The 25,158-nt window shown below is 44.1% G+C and overlaps 1 protein-coding gene across 3 annotated transcripts in view; it reads left to right on the forward strand.

Annotated features, from left to right (window-relative positions):
• The window catches only part of ZNHIT6 (zinc finger HIT-type containing 6), a 480,560-nt gene that overhangs the window by 308,974 nt on the left and 146,428 nt on the right, over nucleotides 1-25,158 (forward strand). For all 3 annotated transcript variants that reach the window (XM_069641693.1, XM_069641691.1, XM_069641690.1), the window contains exon 8: nucleotides 16,410-16,487. In XM_069641693.1, the coding sequence (XP_069497794.1) occupies nucleotides 16,410-16,487 (78 nt within the window). The remainder of the gene's footprint in view (nucleotides 1-16,409; nucleotides 16,488-25,158) is intronic.

Here is a 25,158-nt window from a genome sequence, read left to right on the forward strand (position 1 = left end):
GCCACCACAGTGTGGCAATACGAATGCAAAACCTTATAATACAGTTAATTCCACTTTTAACATAAGATACATACACCTTTGAAGAGACATGGCAACAAAATCACTTTTTTCCACAATCGTAGATGGCACATAGGTTATGCACTCACCCAGCAGCACTTCCCCCAAAGACCTGCTAACTAAATTCTGTGTGGATGGAAAGCAATGGCAAGGAATCAGCAAGAAGAGGGGAAAAATCGGTTTTTAAATTCGACCCACCACTCCATAATGGGAGGCCAAAATGAAAAATGAAAACCCTCAAAATGAACAAAATGGCATACTGGGATTTCACTGGTTACTTATGGATCTGTTACCCTTGCGATAGGATAGCTTGGACAGAAATTTGTGTAACTGCACTAACGAGATAAGGAAGCTTACAGGCTACTGAGCAGGCCACTAAAGCAACATGAACGTAGGTGAGGAAATCAATATTTTGGGAGGAAAACAATGCAACAAAAAACACACGCCAGAAGTGCAATTTCTTATTTCACACAGGTTTTAAACTGTCAAATATCTAAGCAAATGGGCTTAGCAGTCAAAATCGTAAATTGTTTTTTGCGATAGGAAACAAAGACACAGAACAGATCCTTACTAAGGGAAAGGGATGACTTTTATGGGATAATAGTATGGGTTGTATTATGGGAAATGCAAGTCAGATTTTAAAGAAAGCAAAATACACATGCAAAATTGGTTTTGTTAGCAAAATGATTAGTTATACTGAGACTATATTTTAAAGACTGTAATTGTTAAAGAAAGCCACTTTTCATGGGGGGGTTGAGTTCGAATTACAACCAACTCACTGTGAATCTCTTTATAGGGAAATTAATTGAGTTATTCCAAATGATACTAGGAACTTACACAGGTAACTGAAGGAAATAAAGAACAAATATACGAACAGATATGGACTTGCGCAGATTATTTTAAGGCAAAAGCGTGAACAGACGATACTGGCAGTTTGGGAAATGACTAGGGTTTTTGTGGGATTTTAATAGTGTTTGAACAGGATGCAAGGTAAAACAGCAGGATATGCAGTTTTGGGTACTGTGTGATGGGATACTTATAAGGCCAGCTTGGGTTTGGTAATTTGGACAGCCAGCAGGGTCTCAAGATGGTGGAGCCATGGATGTGGTCATGGGAAGTGGGATCAAGAGATCTGGTTACTAGGTCAGCTGGGCTCTCCTGGTTGGGAACAGCTGGGCAAGGTCTGGTCACTGTGGACATCAGGATGGGCCAGCTGGGCAAAGGGTCTAGTCACTGGATTCTCTTAAAGGGATCAGCTGCCTTTTCTCCTTTCCCCTGGATTATTGGGATGAGTGTGGTTCTGGATAGGTGGTTCTGCCTGGATGGGATCAGCTGCCTCTGGCCCTGGTTCTGCAGTCTTTGAATCTTGCAGGGTGAATTTTGAATGTTGACTATCCCTGTGTCTTCCTGTCTACCCCTTATATAGGTAGAGTGACATCATAGAATTTTGCAATCTGACCGGAAGTAATCTGGATTTACCCCTTGCATGGGATAGGCTAGGCTACGGGTGTCCCCTTCTCCCCCCGTGCTGATTGGTTCCATGGAAGTGACTTCACCTTATGTGTGTGTACTTTTATGACTCCCTTTGTTTCCCAAGCCTATTTTTCACAAAAGTGGGTTATGGAACTAAACTTCATATTTACAATAGTCGCCATCATAAAGATCAGATGGGCAGATCCCATATTTTACAATGAATATGCTGGTTCAAATGCCAATTCTGTGTGATGTTGCCTCACCCTTAGGCACAATTTTGCCGTTTTCAGGAGAAACATATCTAAAATTCTGCAAATGGCTACACATATACATAATAGTATTTGGCATAGTTTCCCCAGGTTTAATATATGTCCCATTTATGCTTCCCCCATAAATGCATTTCTCCTGCCATTTCAGTTCACCACGTGCCAGAGAGATGCACAGGGTCCTATTGTGCTTGTCCAAAACTCACATTAAAACTGTCATAATATCACATTGCTGTTTATCCAGATTGTGGGGGAAAAATGTCTTAAAGTATAAAGGTCCTGCATTGTCAATGAGGTGGATTTGCCCAAGATGTTGGTAGCGCTGCTACCCCCACAATCCAAATTGTCTTCCCATGGTCAGCTTGCACAAGGGTTTCCATGACTCCCCTTTGAAGTCCTCCAGTGGACACTGGGAATGAATGTAGAGGAAATTTCACCTCCGAAGGAAAACGCAGGGCTTCTCCTCCCATCCTTTGTCCTTGGGAGCAGTTCTGCCTGGCAGTCTGGGAGAACCTGTAGTTATCACACGGTCGGATCCATAAGAACAGGGCACATGCCCTTGCAGCCTAAGTCACTGGTAGGTGCGAAATTAGCCTTCCTGCCAAACGGGTTTGACAGAAATTCCTGGGCCTCAGTCAGGATGATTTGTCTTTTGGGGGGGAAAAACAAAGCACAATATACATATCGTTGCATCCCCTCTCCCCATATGTACAATTGTGTTTCTGTGTGAGCTACAGTATTATTTCACATTTAGCTTTCCCAAGGTCATTTTCTGCTTTGCACAAGCAGATTTACCCATGTTCTTTTTCTCTCGTGTTCTTTTCACAAAATTTGTTTTTTTCCGCACACAGCTTCCTTTGCATTTACTTTATGAAATGCTTTTTAGAGATCTGGTCAGTTTCTGGACATAGATATGCTTGAAAATGGTTCCTTGGTAAATCACACGAGGCAAGAGAGAGAGAGAGAGAGAGAGAGAGAGCATCTTTCCTTTGAACTACTTTGAGTGTGTTTGTTTATTTCAAAAAGTAAATCCAAGCCGTACGGACTTCAAGCAGAATTCTTTTGCTTTTCGTGGACTTTACTGATGAAACAGTGCCATTCTGGGAGGGATGGTGTTCAAAATGAAATACACGGACAGGGCTGTGTTTTAATAGAACAAAACTGTGTGATGTTTGAAATAAAAGAAGGCGCCAGTGCGATGCCGTTTGAAATGCAGGTAATTTTCTTGTGCAGCCTTGAATGTTTAAATGACAGAACAGCAATGCACAGCCCTTCAGAATTTGAGTTATTTTTTCTGGATTCCCGTGAATGAAAACAAATTGCAGCCATTCTTGGGGAGTCTGTGTTCAACTCTCGCCCCATATGTGCTCAGCAGACAAAAGCACAGCCATTTTTGGGTGACTGCTGAAATGCAGTTTTTGTTGTTGGGGTGGTTCTGCCTTGTGCCTTAAGTGTACCCCACAAGTGGACTGTAGGGTTCCAGATACAGCCCTCAAGTGTGTGGTTGGACTGGAGGGGGAGCCTGGTTCCAGTGAGACTCTGAGGGTAGCAGGAACCAGTCAACGCAGCATACAGGTTGGTCAGCAGGGGAGAGAGGGGGAGACGTGGCGGAGAGAGGGAGAGGGAGAGGGAGAGAAAACACGAGAGAACGAAAACGAACACTGAGCGAATGACTTGAGAAGGAAGAAGAGTTGGATGTAGTGTGGGCCCCAGCACCAGAAAGCCTTGTGGACGATGCAGAGGGTCTTCCAACTTGATCATGCAGCCACCGGGAGCCAGTGGAGAAATGTCAGGGCTGGAGAGATACGGTCACTTGGCTTGAGGTGAAGGACAAGTTTTGCAGTCCTGTTCTGGATTAGTTGTAGAGGGTGGAGAATAGAGAGAGGCAGATTGAGAAAGATGCTGTTACAGTAGTCCAGCCTAAAGAGAACCAGGGCTCTGGAGACCGTGAGCTTCTGAGGGAAAGTAAGGAAAGGAAGACTACCCCCGTGGAGGTGTAGCTGGTAGTGAGCCTTCTTGGCATGGTCCGTTATGTGAAGAGAGAAGGAGAGAGTGGGGTTGAAGATAACAGTGTTTAGCCTCCCAAGAAGGCAAAGGAAGAGAGCCCAAGGAGGGTGGCCAGAGTGAGAGGGGGGAAAGCGGGAGCAGGGTTCTCAATGAGAATGATTTGTCTTACTGGCATTAAGGCAGCAATCGTTGGAGGCGCACCACTCCTGAATCGCGGATAGATGGTTGGGAATGAGCGAGAGAGGAGAGAAGAGGCTGAGGATAGCCTGAAGGAAAGTGGAGTGTCGGCCACATAGCACTGAAAGTTAGAGGTGAAAGTAGAAATAAGGTGGGGCGAAGGGGCCAAGTAAACATTGAAGAGCCTGGGTGAGAGGTTAGAGACCTGGGGAACATCACATGTTGAGAGAAAGGGCCAAAGTTCAACCTGGGAGGGTCGGTCCAGGAGGAAGGTAGTCAACCAAGCCAAGGCCTGATCCGTGATGCCCAGGTTCTCACAGAGACGATTGATCATGATGGCATGGTTGACTGTGTCAAAAGCATAGGAAAGTTCAAGGAGGAGGAGGACAGAAGGAAGCCTAAAATCGAGATTAGTGAGCAGATCTTTACTGCTCTGAAGCCAGACTGATGGTCATTGAGACAACCAACAGATTCAGAGTTTGAGAGTAAGCTGGGAGATGAGTGGCTTGTCCAGGAGTTTGCCCAGGAAAGAAGTGAGATCGGGCAGTAGTTTGCCAGACAGGAAGGATCGGAAGAAGGAATTTTCAGGAGTGGGGTTACAAGGGAGTGCTTATGGGAAAGTTCCAGTGGCAAAAGAGTGATTGCCGAAATCGGCCAAGGCTGGAGCGAGGTCAACGTGGTCCTTGATGGTTCTGGAGGAGCAGGAGAGCACGTTCTTGGATGACACTTGTCTAGAAACCTTGTCATGGGTGGTCGAGAAAAAGAGGAGAAAGGAGGAGGAGAGTGACAGGTGGCCAGAGGGTGGGCCAAGAGAGGTAGAGGAAGAAGAGAGGACGTCCTGAGTTTTAGTGGTGAAGTGAGAAGCCAGAGCCATAAAGGGGGACTGGGAGGGAACAGAAGAGCTGGAGACTACAGAAGGATTGGCCAGCTCCTTGTAGATTTGAAAGAGTTTGGCTGTGGTAGAGGTTACAGAGATGTGGGCTCTCTTCTTGGTCGTCAGGACAGAGAGACTGTATTGCCTTTGGAGCAGGCTGCAGGCCAGTTTGTCAGGATGTGTCCGATGCCCTCCAATTCCTCTCAGCCACCCTATACTTGCGTTTCAGTGTGGCGATATCCGAGTCATACCAAGAGTTGCACTTGGATGTAGGCTTCAGACAAATTCTCATGATCGGGGCAAGGACATCCAGAGTGTTGGAGATGGAAAGATGCAGTTTAGAGAGAGCTGTGTCAGGGTGTGACCTATGTAGGATATATTTACCCACTCAGCTGTACTCTCTTCCATAACCAAGCTGCACTTCAGCAGAAGTAGCAAAATGGCTACGCTGGCTCCTGTGAGCACCATTGCCTCACACCAAAACTGTGTTTTCAGCTACAAAAAGATGCTGCAACATCTTGCCAAGCACATATTGGGCAGGATGGAACAAGGCACACTGAGAAAGCCCGCCAGTGTGTTCTTACATGTATAAAAGGAGTGAAAAAAGCAGTGCTGCTTTGTTGCAAGCCCAAAGTTCCCATTTGAAAAAAGGGAATATTTACATTTAAAAATAAATGATGCCGCTCTGATGCTCTTTTTCCTCTGATTCCTCATCACACTACTTTTATCAATGAGACCCTGCCATGCTTATACACATTCACATTGTACTCTAGCAGACAAGAGCAGTATCCCTGAATGACAGCCTGTTGTTCAGATCTGAAGGAATCAAAAGAAGCTTTACCTCAGCTACACGGGAAACGCTTTACTTTTGGGCTACAAAATGTCAAAGATGAATGCGTCAAAAAGGCCTTGGGTTTCTGGGCCTATGTCAATTTCAGTGCATCTGTGTTTTCAGCAAATTGCTGCCTACAAGAAACTAACTATGACTGTAGAACAATGTGGGAATTGAAAGGGAAGAGGCAAACAGAATTTGAAAGAAAAATGCCAGCAGTCACCACATGTTTTAATATGCTTTTGCAAATAAAGAAAAATACTTTTTTAAAGTGTATGTTGGATAAGGCCATGCCCGTATCTAGCAATGTGAAGGGGTTTTGTGCTGTGAAACATATATTGGCGATCTTATTCAACAGGCTTTATTCTGATTTATAACAAAAATAAATAAAATAAGGAATTAAATTGCATTGGCTGCATGGGGGACATCGTCCCAAACAGGTTTCTGCTTGGGGGTTGCCAGCAACAGAAGGCCCCTCACAGTAGATGCTAGAACACACAAGTGCTAATTGTTACCTTGACAGACTTTGGTCTGGATTGAGGCTTCTTACAATGGAAGTTCTGGGACACCAACCTGTGAAGTGGAAGTGGCCATAAAACCTTCAATCAAAGTGGGAAACCCCGATCCCCACACTGGGCTGAAGAGAAAAAAATGGTTCCAGTGAAGGACAAAGGATGCCCATTTGTTTCAAAAGACTATTTTATTAATAAACTAACAGAAATTTACAGGAATGTAAAAACAGTTTTAATGTAATTTTGTGGGTTTTAATTTAAGACGTTGTAGCCTTCACTGCCACCTTGGGAACAGAAATAGCTGAGAATTGGGTATTCCACAGAAAGTGTACCTAATGCCAATGTGAAAATCAATACTGATATGCCTAATGATAATCCATACACATGCATAAAGTTATAGTATTTTAGGCCGAATATTTCACACTAAAAATGACTAAATTATTAGAAGGGCAAAACAATGTCTTAAAAATTGTAGAGTTGGACTGACATGTTCTGCAGAAAATATGTAACCTATTTATGTAATTTAAGATGCCCTGACTGTACAAAGGTGCCGTTTATGGCAAAACTGGATTTTGGCTAAAGCAACTGTGGGAGGTTCTGGACATTGTAAAAATCAAATCATAAATCTGACATCATGCCCTTGAAACCCAACCAGCTGAGAGGAAGGTGGTAACTATCACCCCTGACCAGTACAGTTGTTTAGAGGCGTGCTTAGATAAGCCTGCCCTACCGTATAGTTTTATGATGTCACCATGTTCTATAAAAAGGGTGGCTGACAAAACTCTAGACACTCTTTCCTGAATTTCCTGCGCCTGCGTTCCTGATCTTCAACATTGATCTTGCCAGATTCCTGACTCCACTGCAAGGCCAAAGCATTGCTGACCATCCCAGCAAGGCCTCAATCCAGAAATCCCACTAAATGAATCCCAATAACCAAAGGGAAAAGCTGTGGTATTCTTTTGGGAAGCATCCTGAGACCAGCCTGGCTTTTTGCCCACTAACTGCATGCCCACTGCAACCCTGCCATCCAGCCGTCATTGTTGTCCAGTGACCAGACAGGCCCAGCTGTTCTACTAGGAGGGTCCGCTGCTACCTGGTGACCCCGAGCCCAGGAGTCCAGAACCCGGTTGAGTGTTCAAACTCCCAAATCTAAGTGGGGACTGTGAGTATTCCCCATCCCATAACAAATAGTCTACCCCATCTGGACATTTGTCTTTGTCACACTCTCTAAGCAACCCTATCCATACCTTGATAATTTGTATAGACTGTGCTAATTCTCTGTGCACCCTCTTCTTGTTTCTAGTGTTAGCGCAATTATTTTATTCATCTCCTCTGGTAACTCCTTAGTCAAATTTTGAATAATTTAAAGTAATTCCCACATAGATATGAACACGGCGGGAAAAGGTTGACGTCGCAAATCAATCTTTGAACGTACTGTGGCTTTCTTTAACCATATAGTCTAGATAATTTCAAGTAAAATTTGCCTTTCATTTTAAAACCTATTTTATTTTCTTTCTTTTTTTTTTAAACTGCTCTATTTTCCCAAAAACGAACCTCATTTTACCTTCCAAATCTCTCTCAATTCAGCAGCTATAGCCCTCATTTCACTTCTGTTTTGTCCCTGTGCTGTGCATCTCTCCCCTGCCAAAAATATGCATTCCAATTCAGTGTTTTTCACCCGTTGTTTGAAGAAAAAAAACGTTTTTACATTTAAAACTGCAAACTAGAAAAAATTCAACTTTTCCACGTGTGAATTCGGCTGCACTGGGTTTTAAATTTCAATGTGCTTTAACTGTATGCTTTTGTGATACCTTACCTTATGGTTGATGGTGATATAACATCCCTAATACTGTGATAAAACATATGTATATCATTATTCAAACATTCATATAATTATTTGTCAAAATCCGAGTGTCATTTTAGGCCTTTGCAAAGGGTTTAAAACCCACCTCTTATTTTGTGAGGGAAAGGTTGGATTTTGATTCTATTTGCTGCCTCTTAACCCTGACTACCTGCTGCCTCTTTCTATCCATTTTATGGATTTCTAGCTATTCGATTATCTGTGGGTTGAGGGAAAGTTGCAGGGGGGAAACTTGGGTGCTATCCATCCTAATTCAAAAAGTGCTCCTATTCATTTGTGCTTTGGATATGTTTTACTAGAAGGTTTACCAAGTGTGTTGCTTTTATTCCTATTGTAATTATTATCCCATTGGTGTTTGCTGCCCAATATTAAAAAATTTGATTTTTCTGAATTTTAAAATAAAGAAACCGGCCTGGTTCGTGGTTCATTGTGACCTGGGGTATTTGTAAAAGGGGGTGTGAGACGGGTCTGGTACCGGCTCAATTTGAATTCATTGAAATTAAAGAAAAAGCATTCCTATTGAGCACCACAGCCCAGGCTAAGACCAAGTGTCCTGGTCCAGTGTGTGACACCCGATTGGAATCCTTAACACCTAGAAGGCAGATCGCAGTGCTGGGGTAGGCTTCGCCTGGGGGACTCAGGGCTTCAGTTGAGAGGAGAGCAGAGAATGGTCGGTCCAAGAGAGGAGTGGTGAGAGGGTTCGAGGTGGGGGATATCTGAGGAGATGAGAACATCCAAGGTGTGTCCGGCAGAGTGTGCTGGAAAGAGAGTGCCACCCAGGTTGTGAAGAGCCCTAAGGAGGGATTAGAAGCATCCTGATGGTTGTTCAGCTCTCTCAAGAGAAGTGGAGATGTAGAGGCAAGGAGGGCAGAACAGAGGAATATATATATATCTTGTAGTCATCGTGAAAGAGCTGGCTGTGAAGCATGTCTCAGTGAGAGCAAGGACATCAGGTCAAGTTCTTCAAGGAGGTGGCAGATATCAGAGGAATGTTTGACAGCAAAGTGAGAGTTCAGAGTAACAACGTGGAGCAGGTTGCCACATTTGAAAAGCTAGTGGTACACCCGCTGAGATGGTAGAGGTGCCCAAGAGTGGGCAGTGGAGGTAGTAGATGGCAAACTCGCAGAGAGGATGAGGAGGGTGCCAGAGAGGTGGTGGAGGAGCCAGAGAGGAGCTGGTGGTAGTATCAGGAGATGGAAGGAAGTTTATAAGACGCAGAGACTATCAAAAAGGAGGAGATTGGGCTGAGGGCGCTGGACCAAGACGGTGCCATTCAGTTAGACAATAATGATGGTCTTGGAGGAGTGGAAGGAGGCCAAGAGGACCTCTCACCATGTGCCACCATTAATGGGAGAGGAGGGACCATATATGAGGGGTCCTTAGGTCTGGAGAGGGAAAGACAGAGGTTGTTGGTTAGTCTGTCTGGAGTAAGCACTGATGTAGGTATCGGCGAAGGGAGGCCGGGGTTGGAGACCAGGATGTCCCGCTTGATCTTCTTCCTTCCTGACTGAGATGAGAAGGATAGGAGATCGAGTAGCAGTTGGAGAGGATGGGGGGCCGAAAGCACCATAGAGTGTGTGAGGGGGAGGGACCGAAAGAGAGGATGCAGGGTGTGCAGAGGTGGTGAGGGGGGGGGGGGTCACAGTGTAGGCGCAGACAGATACACTTAGCAGTACAAAGGGTAGCTCCAGTGGGGTGGGGTCCTGGAGAGTGGGAGAGAGCCTAGAGGACACACCACAATAACCCCAGTTGGGAGGTGGGGGGGGCAACCACCTAGAGAGTGGGAGGGAGCCTAAAGGACATCACATTGCAATAGTAACAACAAATGAGGGGACCTAGAGAAAAGGCAGAGAACACAATGTACGGCTAGGTCAGACTGTTAAGGGGAAGTACGTGCAAAGGCCGGGAAGTTCAATAGAGAGCAGTAGTGGCTGCTCCCCCTCCCTGCACCTTTCATACCTTTTGGACGCAGAAGGATGACTGCTGCGTTACACGATCGGACTCTGTACCGCTACCCCTACTAGTTAAGGCTTTCATGGAGGGCGTAAAAAAAAAACTAAACTGTACCCTCCAATTGCTAATCATACTGGGACATAATTATCGTACTTGTGAAGATCATGGGGGGGGGGCTTCTGGCCTATGCACAGAACCAGCCTTAAACATCTTACAGACAAGACAGCCTTCCTAATAGCTGTTATATCCATCAGAAGGGTTGGTGAACTACAAGCTCTGTCAGTACAAACCCCTTTATTGTAATACACAAAAACAATGTGGGGGCACACATCGCTTCTCACCCAAATTCATATATACATTCTAGGTCAATCAAACTATAGAGCTTCCTGCATTTTTCTAGAACCCAATAAACACAGCAGAAAGAAGTCCATATACACTGGATGTACGCAGAGCTGGCATGTTCGACCTTCAAAAAACAGACGATTCGAAAAACAGATTGTTTCTTTGTATGTGTAGCTGCTGGAAGAGAAGGGGACCCTATCTCTAAGGCAGCAAATTTCTGAATGAATTGTCGACTGCATCCGACTGTTACTCTCTTGCCAAGAGAACATTGCCTTTTAAGCCGAGAGCACACTCGACTTGAGGCACTGGGACAACTCTACCCTTCATAGCAAATGTGGCTCTAGATGCCATGGAGTTCAGTACTCACTTTCACCCAGCATTACTGTCTGGACACACATTCTAGGGGTGATACACAGGCGGGACAAGTGGTGCTGAAACATCTTTGCAGCGCTACCTTCCAACAACCCACCTCCTTCTACTAGTACTGCTTGCTAATCTATGCAAAGCATTTGATTCTAAGCAGATCCACAAGCCTCAGAAGGGATACAATACTCACCGTAATCGTATTTCTGACTATTGTATCTGCTTAGATTCTCATGTGCCCGTCCTTCCTCCCCTCTTGGAGTAGAAGGTGTCTGTGGAAACAGCATAGATCTTTCACACCTCATGTTCTCTATCTACATTCCAAGCTTACAACTTACGCTCCCTCTTGTCAGAAACAAATAATTGGAGGGACCTCAATGGGACCTCAATGCATGAGTGATCATGGGTACAGAGTACATCACACTAGGGATCGCATTACAGTCATGCCCTGTCGACGTCCCTTTTCAAACTTCGAAAACTTCATGTGCAAAATTATGCAACTTCCACTAGATCTCAGCCTATAAAAAGCTTGTGAATCTAAGCAGATACACGTGTCAAATACGATTACGATGAGTAATGTATCCCATATGTCTACAGTATACCAGTGCGGTGTGTTCTTGTGTAGTGTCTGTTGGGACTAATTGTACCTCCCTGCCAACCTCCCATCTAATGTTAAGTCTGACTCCTCTGCTACAGCTTACAAAAAGAAGTATCTATCAGAGCACACCTAATTACTCAAAAACTAAATAACTATTTAGAGAAATTTTATTACAATTCTGGGTGCTGGGGAGGAATACACGCCCTGACACTGGAGCATGTGTTAAACATAAAACAAAAAGTGTCTAAACTTAAAGACACTCCCGTCCCCTGCACACCTTACAAGCTGAAATAAATCAGTCAAATGTCATAACATTTGCACTTTTATATATAGAAAGAATTGTCAATTTAGAACATAGGTAACAAAATATCTTCATAAAAGTACAGAAAAAAAAAGGTATCAACTGACTTCCAATATGGCCAGCATGAAAAACAAATCAAACCAGACAAAAAAATAAGCTCCCAATTTTGGGATCTGTTACATGTGAATTGGAGAGGAGCCGTTGAATCTGAGGTGAAGAGGTGCGCTTCTGGAATTGCAATATACATTTCTATAATCAGCAGGATGCTTTACATTGGATGCGGGGTACTGGAAGTCCTGAATTTGGATTGGATTGGCTATTGATTTGCCTTAGAGTTCGGCAATCACATTTCACTTGTTGAGGACGGCAGGAGTATTCGCAGGGATCCTGGTTCTGTGTACGTCGTGCACAGACAGAGACTCTATTTTCTTTGACAACATTCCCACTATGAGATATTTTTGCTCCTGAAGAAGGGGATAGTCCCCGAAACGCGTAAGCTTGAAGCTGTAGTTCAAAATTGGGAGCTTATTTTTTTGTCTGGTTTGATTTGTTTTTCATGCTGGCCATATTGGAAGTCAGTTGATACCTTTTTTCTGTACTTTTATGAAGATATTTTGTTACCTATGTTCTAAATTGACAATTCTTTCTATATATAAAAGTGCAAATGTTATGAAATTTGACTGATTTATTTCAGCTTGTAAGGTGTGCAGGGGACGGGAGTGTCTTTAAGTTTAGACACTTTTTGTTTTATGTCCTCTGCTACAGCTACCATTGGATAGTCTCGTCTTTCCTTTTGGGAGTGTGACAAATCACAGGAATCTGTCATTTCTCCAAAAGAGGGAGCCTTTCCTGTAAGGCTAGTGAGGTGAGCCTGTGCCGCAATACCCTCCCTATGGGTAGAGGCAAGCAGGATCTCACCAGGAAAGACTCCCCCTTTGGGTACAAGGACTGCCGTTCTTGTGAAGAACTCCCCAGGAGCCATACCAATGGTGCACTTTTACAACCATCAGTGAAGAGGAAATATGAGGAACCTACTAAGATGTGTTATTTTGATCAAGAAATATGAGTTATCCCTTTTAAGAAAGACTACCTCATACTGAGATGAAGGGAATACTATTTGGAGGAATACAGAATCAACAAACCGAAAGAAAGGACTACAATTTTGCTCCGAGGAAGGCCCACGGCAGCACAATAAAGGAAACCGGTGGAAACTGGAGAGCGAAAGAGAGCCCATGATATTCAAATTTGCTCACAGGCATGTGCAGTGGACGTACAACATCCTATTCCAGAGTGGAATCTGGAAGGAGATTCTGGCACGCAGTCAACAAAAGGGATGGAGAGTGGCTAAAACAGATCCATGGTGTCCTTACCAGAAGCAAAAATATGTGCTGGCGTGACAGACAGAGGTGGACCCATAAGTCTGTAAACCACGCCGAGACCACCGCAGAGGCAACACAAAGTGTCATCAGATGAGAAGCTGGAAAAGCAGTGGCTGCAAGCACTGAGACTGCTTGAGGCCAGCCTGATATGGGAACAGGAACATCCCAATCAAGTGAGAACCCCAGTGACGCTATCATGGTACACCACAGGCAAATGGGAAGGCGGGAGACCCGGGAAGGTGACTGATCATCCTTACTGCGACGCTCCTACTCGTCCCAATTCTGAGTTTTTGAGATTTAATGAATATAAAGAGAATCATTACTAGAATGCTGCTATTTATCCCAGTACTAAGTTGTTGAGATTGAATGAAGATGGAGTCCTTACTGGAACACTCATACTTATCCCAATCTGGTGAGAGAGGGAAAACTATTGGTTGAGACCAAGATTAAGCATCCAACTCAAAATAGAGTTAAAGAATGTGATATCAAGATTGAAAACCCAGAAAGTCGAGAGAAGTGTTGGTGTTGGTTATGATTTCCAAGTGAGGGGAACAGTATCAATAAAAACAAAAGAGAAGAAGGTCCTAAGCATCAGAAGAGTAAACTAAATCAAGAGAAGATGATACATTTGAAGAATGTATAATGTGTGACTTAACAAGAGTAGTTGCTCAGAATTACTTAAGAATAACCAATTTCATTGAATTGGGAAGAATATCAACCTTCAAGAGAAGGGAGTCAATGTCCTGATTTTGTTATTGTAATGGTAGGGTCAGAGCAGGTTCATTTGGACAGTGTTCTGATTCTGCATTGGGCTTTCACTGACAAGCATCATAGCTAGTGTTAATTAGGGACCCCTTATAGTATAGGGAAAGTTAGCCACTATCCTTTTTGTTTTTGTTTTGTTTGAACACAGCTGCTGATCAAGTTTCAACTCCTGTCGGGGATAGTTGTCAGGCAGAATTCAATCTCTTGAAGCCAGGCTTCAGCTAAATGTCACTTTGGTTCCCAGTTTTCTACATTCAAACCAAACTTGCAATTTTTACACATGTAGCTAGAACACTGATTCTAAGTTCAAAACTATGACATTTAAACAATTGCAACCTATGTGACACTCAAAAGTAGGTCACTCATTTATTCTAAACATTTCGATTTTAGTGGCTTTAAACCCAAATTCACTTAAGCTGCTGACATCCCCAGCTATTTTCAATACATACATTAGACAATTACTTCCTTCCCGTCATTTCAGAATATAGTTTTACATTGTATCCACCTCTTAGCAAGTCTTTCTTTGGCCTGGTTTGGGTTCATTTGTTCAGTTTTACACAAGTGTCTGGTGGTTTTAAAACGCCGGCTTTCTGGTAGTGGTGAGCACCAGTATTGCACCCCTTTTTGACATTAATAACAAAGATTTTGAACAGCAACATATTCCTTAGCACTGATTTCCTCATGGCGCTTCTGGCCCCTCACGCTCACCCTGGTGGGTGGCAGGTCAGGCGACCGTTTTGGTGTGCGCACAAACTGTGCGGTTTTTCCTGGATTTTGGCGCAAATGTGGGTTTTTCAGCCATCTTGGATTTTCTAAGCCCACAGCACCAAATGTTGTAGCATAATAACTTGAATGTGGGTCAAGACACCCAACAGTTGCTCATAACCTTCTGAACATCTGCAAAATTCATCGATTTTGTACAGCACTCTACGAAAACCCTAGTCTCCACTCTCCTGCTCTGCAAACTAGGCTACTCCTGAAACCTGCTCCTTGTCCTTGCACCTGCTACAGTCAGCAACTTCACTACCCGCACTCTGTTCAACCAAGCCAGATCGTCCCCCATGCTTCCTATGCTCACCATTCTGGTTGGGTTTCAAAGTACATCCACTCCCTTTTCAAGTTTCTTTTTCTAGTTTACAAAGCCTTCAATTGTCTTGCTCCTCAGTACCCTTCTGATTGTATCGGCAATTATCCACCATCTAGTTCCTTCCGCTCCTCAACTGAACCGAACTGTCCCATGCCCTGTGACTACTACCTTCTGCTCTTTAGCCCTACTCTCCCCACGCCAAAGCCAGCCCAACTGTAGATCTTTTCAAAATCCGCTTTATCTTCAGTTACTTGTTGAAGGAGGAGCTCCCCATGCCCTCTCCAGTCATCCCTATCTGACCCCCCACTACTTTCAGTGTTGCCTAATAATGTAATGTTGTGCATTTGTAAAGTACTCCTTAGTTTATAGCGCCCACCTCTGGGGAATTCTTCCGCCACCATATGTAAATGTGTTATTGTAAGTCATTCATGAACGAAATTGGCATTCATTTTACTCAAATACATGCACCAAGAACTCCTAGTCTATCTTGCTGTGCAAAAACATTTGGATAAACCCATGACCACGTGCAATTAGCCAATTTTAGTAACTTTTTATCCAACCAGTGTACATTTTATTCCCCATCTAAAATACGTTCCGCTGTTTTTCTGGCCATGCGATCACATGTGTTGGCATAGTAAAACAAGACGAGGGTGATTCTTAAAATATATTTTACGATGATCGTATAGATGTACACGAATTATTTCTGCAGTGCATTTAATGCAGTATTGAAGGTGGGTCAATCTAAGCAGCCTTTGACTTGGCAAATCATAATTTCAGGATAAAATCCAAGGAAGGCTATTGACGGAAGCTAATGCTATTCTAGTAGGTATTATGATTGCTCTTGTTATTACCATTCTATAAATTGTGGCGGTGACTAATTGGACGAAGGTTTGACAGACTTTTGCCAAATTTGTGAATGTATTCATTCTTTGCACATAAGGTTCATCAAAATGTCAGACACTAAGGTGTGAAAACCAACAAAGTATTTAAGAGTACATTTTTCACCACTAAAATCGTATTGGCACGTCAGTGCAGCTGCAGTTTGGTATGCATGCCTGTTGTGTTGTGGGTTGGTTTACCCTTTCGCATTCATAACAATGTCATGTCCTTCCTTATCTTTACTCAATGCATGCCACTGGTCACCAAGTAGATAATTAGTTAACCCTTTTTAAAATGTCAATCGGTTTGTTCACTCCCTATGAATGGTCTATTGAATGTAATGTTTTATGTTCTTTTCTGTTTATACAATGAGCTAGTTGCTTACGGTCCGTCACCTTGTTCAGTCAATGGCAATACAGTGATATCTTTAAACGCGGTAAATGTTAAGAACTGCTGAAGAATGTTTGTGGAATCCGTCATTTTTTGCGCCAGTACTTCAGCTAATTAGATGACTGTGATTACCGATCTGAATGACTGACTGCCCCAGGGCAGACTCTTAACATGGCTTTGGTGAGGTGTCCACACGACTCATATTTAATAGTTGATGTACAATTTTTGAAATATTAGTGCATGATGCGTTTGTTTTTAAAATGTAATCTTAAGTAAATGCCATTTATTTTTAGACTGAAGGCTTATGTCCAGGTTGAGTCGCATGTAATTGTGCTCATGAAGGTGGAGAAAAGGAAGAATGATTCAGTAAGGTAAGGACATCTGTTTTTATTTTAATGAAAATCTCACAAATGTGTAAATCGTGTTTTTTTGGTACTGTGATATGATATGGCATTTGTAACGCGCCTATACACAAGTGTTTCAAGGCGCGACGAGGCAGGGGGGGGGGGAACAAGGGGAGACAGACAACGATCTTACTAGACCAGGTGTCATTCAGATCGCGCAAGTGCAAGGGTAGAGGGGGAGGGGAAAGTGCAGTACAGGGTTATAAGCATACAGCATACAGGATAAATAACAAGGGCCAGCTGGTGGCAAGTGCGAGGTAAGTGCAAACAAGTGCTGGGAAAGGGGGCTGTATGGATACAGACACAGTCCCGTAGTGCAGGGGTTGCCGTGGAGGCAGTGCAGGGGAGAGTGGCTGGGCCGAGAACGGTGAATGGCCCAGTTGCAGATTCAGTGCAGTTTCAGTAGTATTAGCAGGGGAGAGGGGGAGAGAAAGCGGAGGCAAAGAGGAAGGTTTTGAGGTGCTTCCGGAACCGGAGGTGGTTCTCCTCAAGTTTCAGGGAGGTAGGAAGGCTGTTCCAGAGGGAGGCCCCTACAGTGGAAAGAGATCTGCCCCCAACTCGTTGTTTGGAGAAGCGGCTGACCCTGAGGGAGTTGGAGGCGGATGAGCGAAGAGCTCGAGAAGGAAGATATTTAGGAAGAGAGAGTTGAAGGTATTTTGGCCCAAGGCCCCAGACGGCCTTGTGGACAATGCAGAGGGTTTTGAACTTGATCCTCGCAGTCACTGGGAGCCAGTGTAGTGATTTCAGTCCTGGAGAACTGTCTCAGTTTTATTCTAGCTTGCTGTTAATCTTTTTAGTATTGCTATCAGACTGAACAAGAAATAGTTTGTTACAATCCAAACAGCCAACATGCAGATGACTGTCACTGAAAGTTACCATACTCCGCTTTGCATTGAATCATATGGACTGTGTTGCACTTATAATCCCCCATACTCAATTGAAAACCTATATTGTAGTCTTTTGAAGCAAATGCATCTATATTCGTATATAAATCAGGCTGCACCTGATGCTGTTTTGCCTATTGGGTAGGTTTACTCAGTTAAGGCTGCCATGTTGCTGCCTGTGGTAAGTTACCTCCTCTTTAATGTAGGCTCCATAGTGGCTCGCGCATTGGCGTGTTATGAACTTTTTCATGAGCGCCCTCTGGATTTATTGTGTGAGACAGAAACTTGGCTTAATGCCTCCTCTGCCCCCCTGCTGGCCGAGGCTCTGCCTTTGGGCTACCCCATTCTCTGATTTGATAGGGACTCGCTGAACCCCGGTGGCAGCCTCGATTCATCGTTCCTCATTTCTCTGCTCTGATTCCACTTTCCCATTCTGTTAGCATGGAGGCCTTTTTGGCGCAAATTGTGATTTCTTCATCTTGCACACTTTGCATGCTCGTTGTTTACCGCCCACCGGGGTCTTATCTCTTTTTTGGTCATGCTGGGGGACTGTCATATGCATCTTAATGCCCCACAGACCTTCAGGCGGCTTGTCTGGTCTCGGCTTTGTCAGACCTTAACCTCCTTCAGCAGGTGACTGGCCTACCCATTCCCATGGCAATACCATGGACCTCTTATTTGCTCCACCCCCTCCCCCTCCATGTTCACTCTTTTCCCGTTTCTAACTGTGACCTGGTCTGATCATGTGGTCATCCCTTTTACGTTTTAGAGTACCTCCTTCAGCCACCAATCCTGGTCTGCCTATCCTCTAACATCAATGACTTTCTGGCCTCCTGTAGCTCACATAACCTTGCATCCTTTTCTACTGGTCTCACTTCTGTAGCTGACATACTGGCTCCACTGAAGCCAGTCAAGCCTGTGGGTCGTCCCTCGGAACTGTGCTTTACACCTGAGCTCACTGCTCTTCGGCTCCTTCGAAGACAGGCGAACACAAGTGGCATATTTCTTACTGCCCTCTTGCCCACTTTTTGCTTCGTTAAGCCCCTGCTGCTTACCAAAAAGCACTTATTGATACTAAGTGTGCCTATTAAGCTTCACATGTTGAACTGGTGGTAAATTTGCTTTGCGAACTGTTCAAACTGGTCTCATCGGCCCCCCTTTCCAATCCTGCGCTGCCAGGAATTATTCGACTCCCGCTCTCTTTTTTTCCAAGGATAAGATCGTGACCATTTGTCATAAGGTTTCAGATTTGGGTGTACCGCCCGTTTATCTGGCCCCCTTCATAAATTCTTCTGCTCCTGTCCTGGTTTGGCACAAATTTCCCAGATTTTTGGCCTCTGCTATTATCTTGGCCACCAAGGATCTGAAATTGGCACCGGCTGCTGATTCAATTCCACTTGCCATTCTTAAGGAGGTGGTCCTTTCTATTTCACTTTCTCTGACTTTGACAGTTAACACTTCTTTGTCTTGTATCCTGGTCCCGTCTATTTTTAAGCAATCTCTGGTTTTTCCTCGATGTAAAAAATCACATTTGGACCCTTTGTTTCTTTCTAATTTTCGTCCGATTGTCTTAATTTCCTTTCCTATGAAACTTCTGGAGTCTTTAGTTACCCCTTATGCGTTTTTTTCTTGACTCTGGGTTCCTCAATCCTTTTCAGTCCTGAATCAGTGTTGGTTTCTGCTGTGGACGACCTGGCGCAGATCTGGGTGGTGTCAGTGTGCTGATATTAGAACTTTCAGCCGCATTCGACAGTAGACCATGCCATCTTGGTTAACAGGCTCGCCTCCACGGGCATTGATGGCTTGGTCCTAGACTAGTTTTGTTCTTTGCTTTCTGACCATTCACAATGCCTCTTTCTTTCATTCTCCTTTTACGTCATCTGCTATACCGATCACTTGTGGTTTAGGGTGTGGCTCTTTTGCCACTGCTCTTTAATGTGTTTATAAAGCCTTTTGTTATACTGATTCACTGTTTTGGGTTTCAGTGTTACTATTACTCGGATGACACTCGGATAGGGGTGCGCTTTTACCTATCCCTTCCTGTTAAGATGGATTTCTGAACTCTGACCTGGTGGGCAGAGGTTCAGAAGGCCAGCCTAGTTTCTTGGAGCAGGGTAACCTTCTGGACAAGCGAAGGCCAATCGAGGTAGCATTGGTGGCGGTCAAGACTAGGTCTCAGGTGGGGTGAGAGTGATCGAAGGCCCACAGTAAACAACACCACAAATTACTCTGTCAGGTGTATATATCAAAAATGCATATACATTTATTATAGGCCTTTTAAGTCGAACACAAGATGAAACTACAGTAATATTAACAATTCTAACACAACCAAATACTAGTGAACATATGTACATTAACTATTATCCTAAAGCAATATTAAGCAAGTATGGATCCGCAACCTGTAACAGAAGAGGGTCAGTACAAATATACTTTGGGCAGTTCTTCCGGAATCACAACCCTAACTAATCGGCAGTCCAATCCATACGAAGTGTGAAGCCTTGTGCTCAAAAGTACGTTCAGCGCTGCAGCGCTCGATCGTGCATTAAAGTACAAATCAGGTCTCTTCAAGGCGCTGTAGTGTCTCGGGGAGGTGATGAAGAATAAAGTTCTACTAGTCAAAGAGGGTCTCCACAAGAGGGCACAGCAATTTCCAGGAATCGGGAATAGGATGGTAGCGCAGGCTACCCCAACAAAGGTGAATGGCCCTTGGGGGACATTTGTGCATAAAAGTCAATGGATGTGCCAGGGGCCACTATTAAGTGTTGCAAGTACTCACCGGCACTCGACGCAGTCTGGACCAAACTTCACCAGTTAAGTCCAGTTCGCTCGCAGGTTCGAGTCCAGCAGTTGCACGTCCCTCCGGCTTTCAGCGGCTGCGGTCCGGGACTTCAGTCTGTGTCAGGCCAGTGGCCTTTTCTCCGCTTCTGAGGAAGGGATCGGGCCAGTTCCACTGCAGCTCGTCTTAGGGCACAGCAGCAAGGCACCCACGAAACTTGTCACCACAGCAGGGTGACAAGGGTACCTCATTGGCTCGAGCAGACTCTCCTAGTTCCAGACCTAGGAATGCTAAGTGTATAAAGTCGACGGGAGAGTGCCTTCTACCAAGAGCTTACGGTTCCCAAAGTCTCAAGTCAAAACTTGAGGCAGCAGCCATTCCAGATCAAAGGTACCATACGAGCTGGTCAGTTCACTGGGCATTCCAGGAACATTTCCGAAGGGGCTTGTTTGCAGGTTAGGCAGGAGGTGCCGAGAGTAGTTGGTCCCACTACTCCAAAGGGTCGAAGCGCCCTTGCAGGCCTTCTATGATCAATGAGAAACATAGGCTCTGACTGCGCAACAGTGGGGTCAGGGTGCCAAACCTTCCAGCTGGTCTCCAGCGGTTCCAAAGATCTGTTTCTTTGGTTCAGGATACTTAGCTCCTTTTATTAGGTTTGGTGAGAACCCAGAAGATCGACCTGGAATGGCTGTAGAGTGCTTTATCTTATCCAAAGTTTGCTTCACGCCAAAACCAAGGGCAAGCAATGGGAGATCTGCTCACGTTCAACCATCCCAGACGTGGACCCGTCATGAACCACTGTGGTCCCAGTCATCCCAGCAGACTAGACGGGTCCAGCCCACATCCTGGGCGCACACACAAGGCACGCAGAAGCCTGCAAACATTTAGTTTTTTCACCGGAGCCTGCATGACCAAATAAGGATTTTCCCGGATCAGCTCGACTTGGGGAAGGCTAAGGGAAAAATGCCCAAAAGGACATAACAAAGGACTTTGTGGTGTGGCCGTTTTAGGCACTGGCCACTGTCCTGGGCCAAACGCGGTAAATGTGGTTTGGACCATTGAAAAGAGTCAAAAATAATTTAAAAGTAACTACTGCCACCATTTCTGTCCTGGGCACACTTGTACATTCACCAAAAATCCTTTGAGGGTGTCTAGGGCCTTAAAAATGAAAAACAGACCCCAGCGCACTGTACTGGAAGGTACATTGTACACTGATAAAAAGTTACAAAGAAATGGTAACAAAGTGAAGACTAAGGGAAACAGTCTCCCAGTACTGATACTCAGAAGGCTGAACTCCACTGGTAAAAGTCAGGCTAGGTGGTCAGACTAAACCAAAAAGTTTCGGGTGTGGGGGGGTTCACAACTGGAGGGAAAATTACACATTAATGAAAATCTTTCATAACCCTTCCATCGATTGCTTAAGTCTGCTGTTCATGCTTGTTGGCTGTTCATACTTGGATGTCCTGCCACTGGCTTCGCCTTAACAGCGATAAAAACGGAGGTGCTTACGGTAGGGTTGGCTGTGGATGTCCCTGCTGATTTTTGGCCATCTGAGTTGGGTCCTCTGCCTGTCCTCAGCTTTGTTTTAAAAGACGGGGGGCGGCTGTCGATGTCTTGTCCGTCTGGCTTTCTACACGTCCGGGCTTCAGTATTTGCAGGCAAAACTTTGCCCATACGTCCCTACACATTACCTCCGATCTTCGGTGGCTTGGCCTACGTCTGTCCCTTGCTTTAAATGGTCCCCTATTGGTGTGCGCTCCTTTTCCGTTGCTGCTGCATGGCTTTGGAACGCTCTGTCTTTGCCACTTCAGGATAGGCTGGATCATCTGTCTTTCCTTTGTGCTCTTAAATCTTTTATCTTCTTGTTCTCCTTTTCTTTTGTCCGACTAGTCTCCACAACGTCAAGATGCCCCAGACGGTGTATGCTGTGCTTAAGAAATGTTTTAGCATAGGTTTTGATGTGTTCTGCAAGTTGAAGGCACAATCTTGATACTTTAGCAGATACATGTATGTTGATGCAATTTGGACTATCCTTTTTTTTTTTTTTTTTTTTTTTTTTTTTTTTAAATGAAGGGGCAGAGATTAGGCATTGAAATGCAAACTAACTGGTACAAAACCCAAATATTGGACTGAAGTTGAAATCTGGCCTATAAGCTATTGGTGTGTATTTGCCTAAGGCTGCTCCTAGCACGTGAATAGATTTTGTAGACCGTTTGTTCTGTTTCTATCGAACCACCACAGCGGGATTTCAAGATAAATAATGTTGTTAATAGTTCTGGCACTGTTCAGTGTAATAATGATGGGCTGTCTTTTGAGAAATATTTCATACTGAACTCTTGTGTTGTACACCTGAAGACATTTGAAAAGGCTCGGATTTTCTTTAATGCATTCCTTAACATTAAGTGTTTTTCCTGTTGTCCTATTTCTGATTAAAATATCAATTGCAGAAAACTCATGACATGAAGGTGTGCTAGGCACTAACCTGCTGATGGGCATGGCAGAACACAAGTAACTAGAGTTCTCCATTAAATTAATAAAGTGTGCATTTCCACCATACACTTAACGGGCGAGTAGTCACCCCATGAAACCTACACCCATAGAATATTACTAAGCATGAGGGTGCAATATAGCAATTCATATAAACCTCACCTGGAGAGGGCTGACTGCAAAATCTTTGTGTCTGTGGTGCATGCATTTAGATTTTATGTGCAAGTTTAAGAACACATTTAATTATAACCTATACTGAATGATATATGCATATAGTTCTGAGTGTGTTCACAACATGCACACATTAATTTGTCAGCCTTCAATTAGCACAAAAGAGCTTCTCATTTACTTTGCTAAACACAAATTGGAACTCTGGCTCAATAAGTACGTAATTACTCACAAGCTCTTTAGGACACAGGATTGATCAAAACCTCAGGATAAGGGCAGCTTTTCCCTCAATAAGTGATCTGTCCAGAGGCCAACATCAATTAATATAGAAGTACGAGAAGCGAAATGGATGGAGCCAATCGACTCTCGCACTGTTGAACCTGCCAGCACAAATGCTTTTGAGTGTCTTCTAAACTTGCACTATAGGAGAGATTAAATGAACAAAGGAGATTCTTAGGGGGTCGCCTGAAACCTACTACATCTGTGAAATATCTACATCTGAGGAGATGCTTTGAGGGGTCTTCTGAAGCCTACACTCTCTGCGAACGTGCAGTTCACCCTTCTCCTCACTTTAAAGCATTGTGCACTCCCAAGCCACCTATGGTACGATTTACAACTGCATACCATGTAGCCTTTAAAGTATAATCCATGGGCCAACGGTAAAAGAAATCTCTTGGTTTTGAATAGTACACTGCATGCAGAAGATCATTTACTTCAGGAAGTAACTGCACTGCAAAAAATGAAAACAAAATTGCTAAAACACATATTTGTACCCGTCTTAAAGGATCAGTATGTTTTTTACAACTGTAGCAGAAATGTACTTATCGTAGAAAACGTTTTTTTTTTTTTAAAACCCCATAACCTACTTCAAAATGCTTTATAAAAGGGGTGTCTCTCTCCGATATAGAGAACTGAGGTGAAGTAACTATATTACACACACTAAACCGAGCAGTCGCACAGTTCAGTGATGAATCGACAGCGTCCCTACTTAAATACAACAAAGATTACAAAGTTTAAAAAGTGCCATGCTGGAGACTTCTACAACTTGTACTGACCTTACTTTACACATGCATCGCAGGTATGGGATCTGACCTTTTCTGCTAAAATTCACTCCATGCAACACATTGATATCTGGATCTTTGCAACCTTGAACAAACAGCTTATCCTTTCGAAACCACAAACCCCTTCCTGAAAACAAGGTTTTCATACTACTACCATGGCAGATAAAATGCATCTCTTAAGTCAAAAACTGAAGTGAAATGTTTTTGCCAGTCTTTGCTGCTAGTGTTAAACACATAGCTCTGCTCCTATCATGGCAGAAGTCAATCAAGTGGATGAAGTCAAGATTTCTGTTGAATGAGTAGAGAGGAATAGCAATTTCGAGTGTGGCAGGTATTTAAAACCAAAGACAGTGTCAACAAGTCAGAGCCCTGGCATGTTGTGTGTGACTTGGGCCATACAATGAACTAAAGGAATCCTGGAGTTATTTGTTCTGGACATGAAGCATCTGAAAAACATGCACACTGAAGTGGTTTGGGCCTTTGTGAAAAGGGAAATGGCGGTGTGAAGGTGATGGAGCATTTCAGCGGAGGACCAAATGCTGGAAAATGCTTTGCAACGCCCTGTTCATCAGTAACCAAATTCAAAGACAGCTACCTTTTGTACTTAATGGAATATATACATTTCTGATGCTTGTTAATCTGCTTAGAATCACATGCTGTGCATATGGTCCGACATCCATTGGTAACCGTGGAGTATTGTCTTTCAGGGACCGAAAGGGGACGTGGGCATAGGCGTGTCTGTAACACTATCCCTATAGTGACGTGCAGTGTACCCAAAATCCCTCATGTGCCGAGGTCCCTCAGATTGTTTTTTTCCGCCCAGATAACTGGTCGCCCTATAGCAGAGCTCTTAATAGAGACATTGTTTATCTTTACCGAATTGTGGGTTATTCCCCGTTAAGTCACATCGATCACAAGAACATCTTCGACAAAGACTGCGGGGGATTTGTCTACGGCTGTGGAATTCGGCACCTAAAATCCGGCGGCCGGATTTCCCACGTGGTCAGGCCCTATGGCTGACCTATACAGTAGGGAGAGTGGGGTTGGGGTGGCCATATTGTCGGTATGTCTTTCCTCCTTTCCCCTCTTTTCCCCTTTGGTCTGGTCATCCTTCCCTTTACTATGGAAAAGACTCCTTTTAGATTCTGCCCTAAGTGTAGGGTTAGATATCCTTGGAAGGACGAACACAGGATGTGTAACGCCTGTCTCCCCCTAGAGCACCACGAGAAGCGGTGTGCGGCCTGCAAACTCCTTCAGCCTAT

The sequence above is a fragment of the Ambystoma mexicanum genome, chromosome 1q (assembly GCF_040938575.1).
Source record: "Ambystoma mexicanum isolate Mex_15411 chromosome 1q, UKY_AmexF1_1, whole genome shotgun sequence".
Taxonomy (NCBI): Eukaryota; Metazoa; Chordata; class Amphibia; order Caudata; family Ambystomatidae; genus Ambystoma; species Ambystoma mexicanum.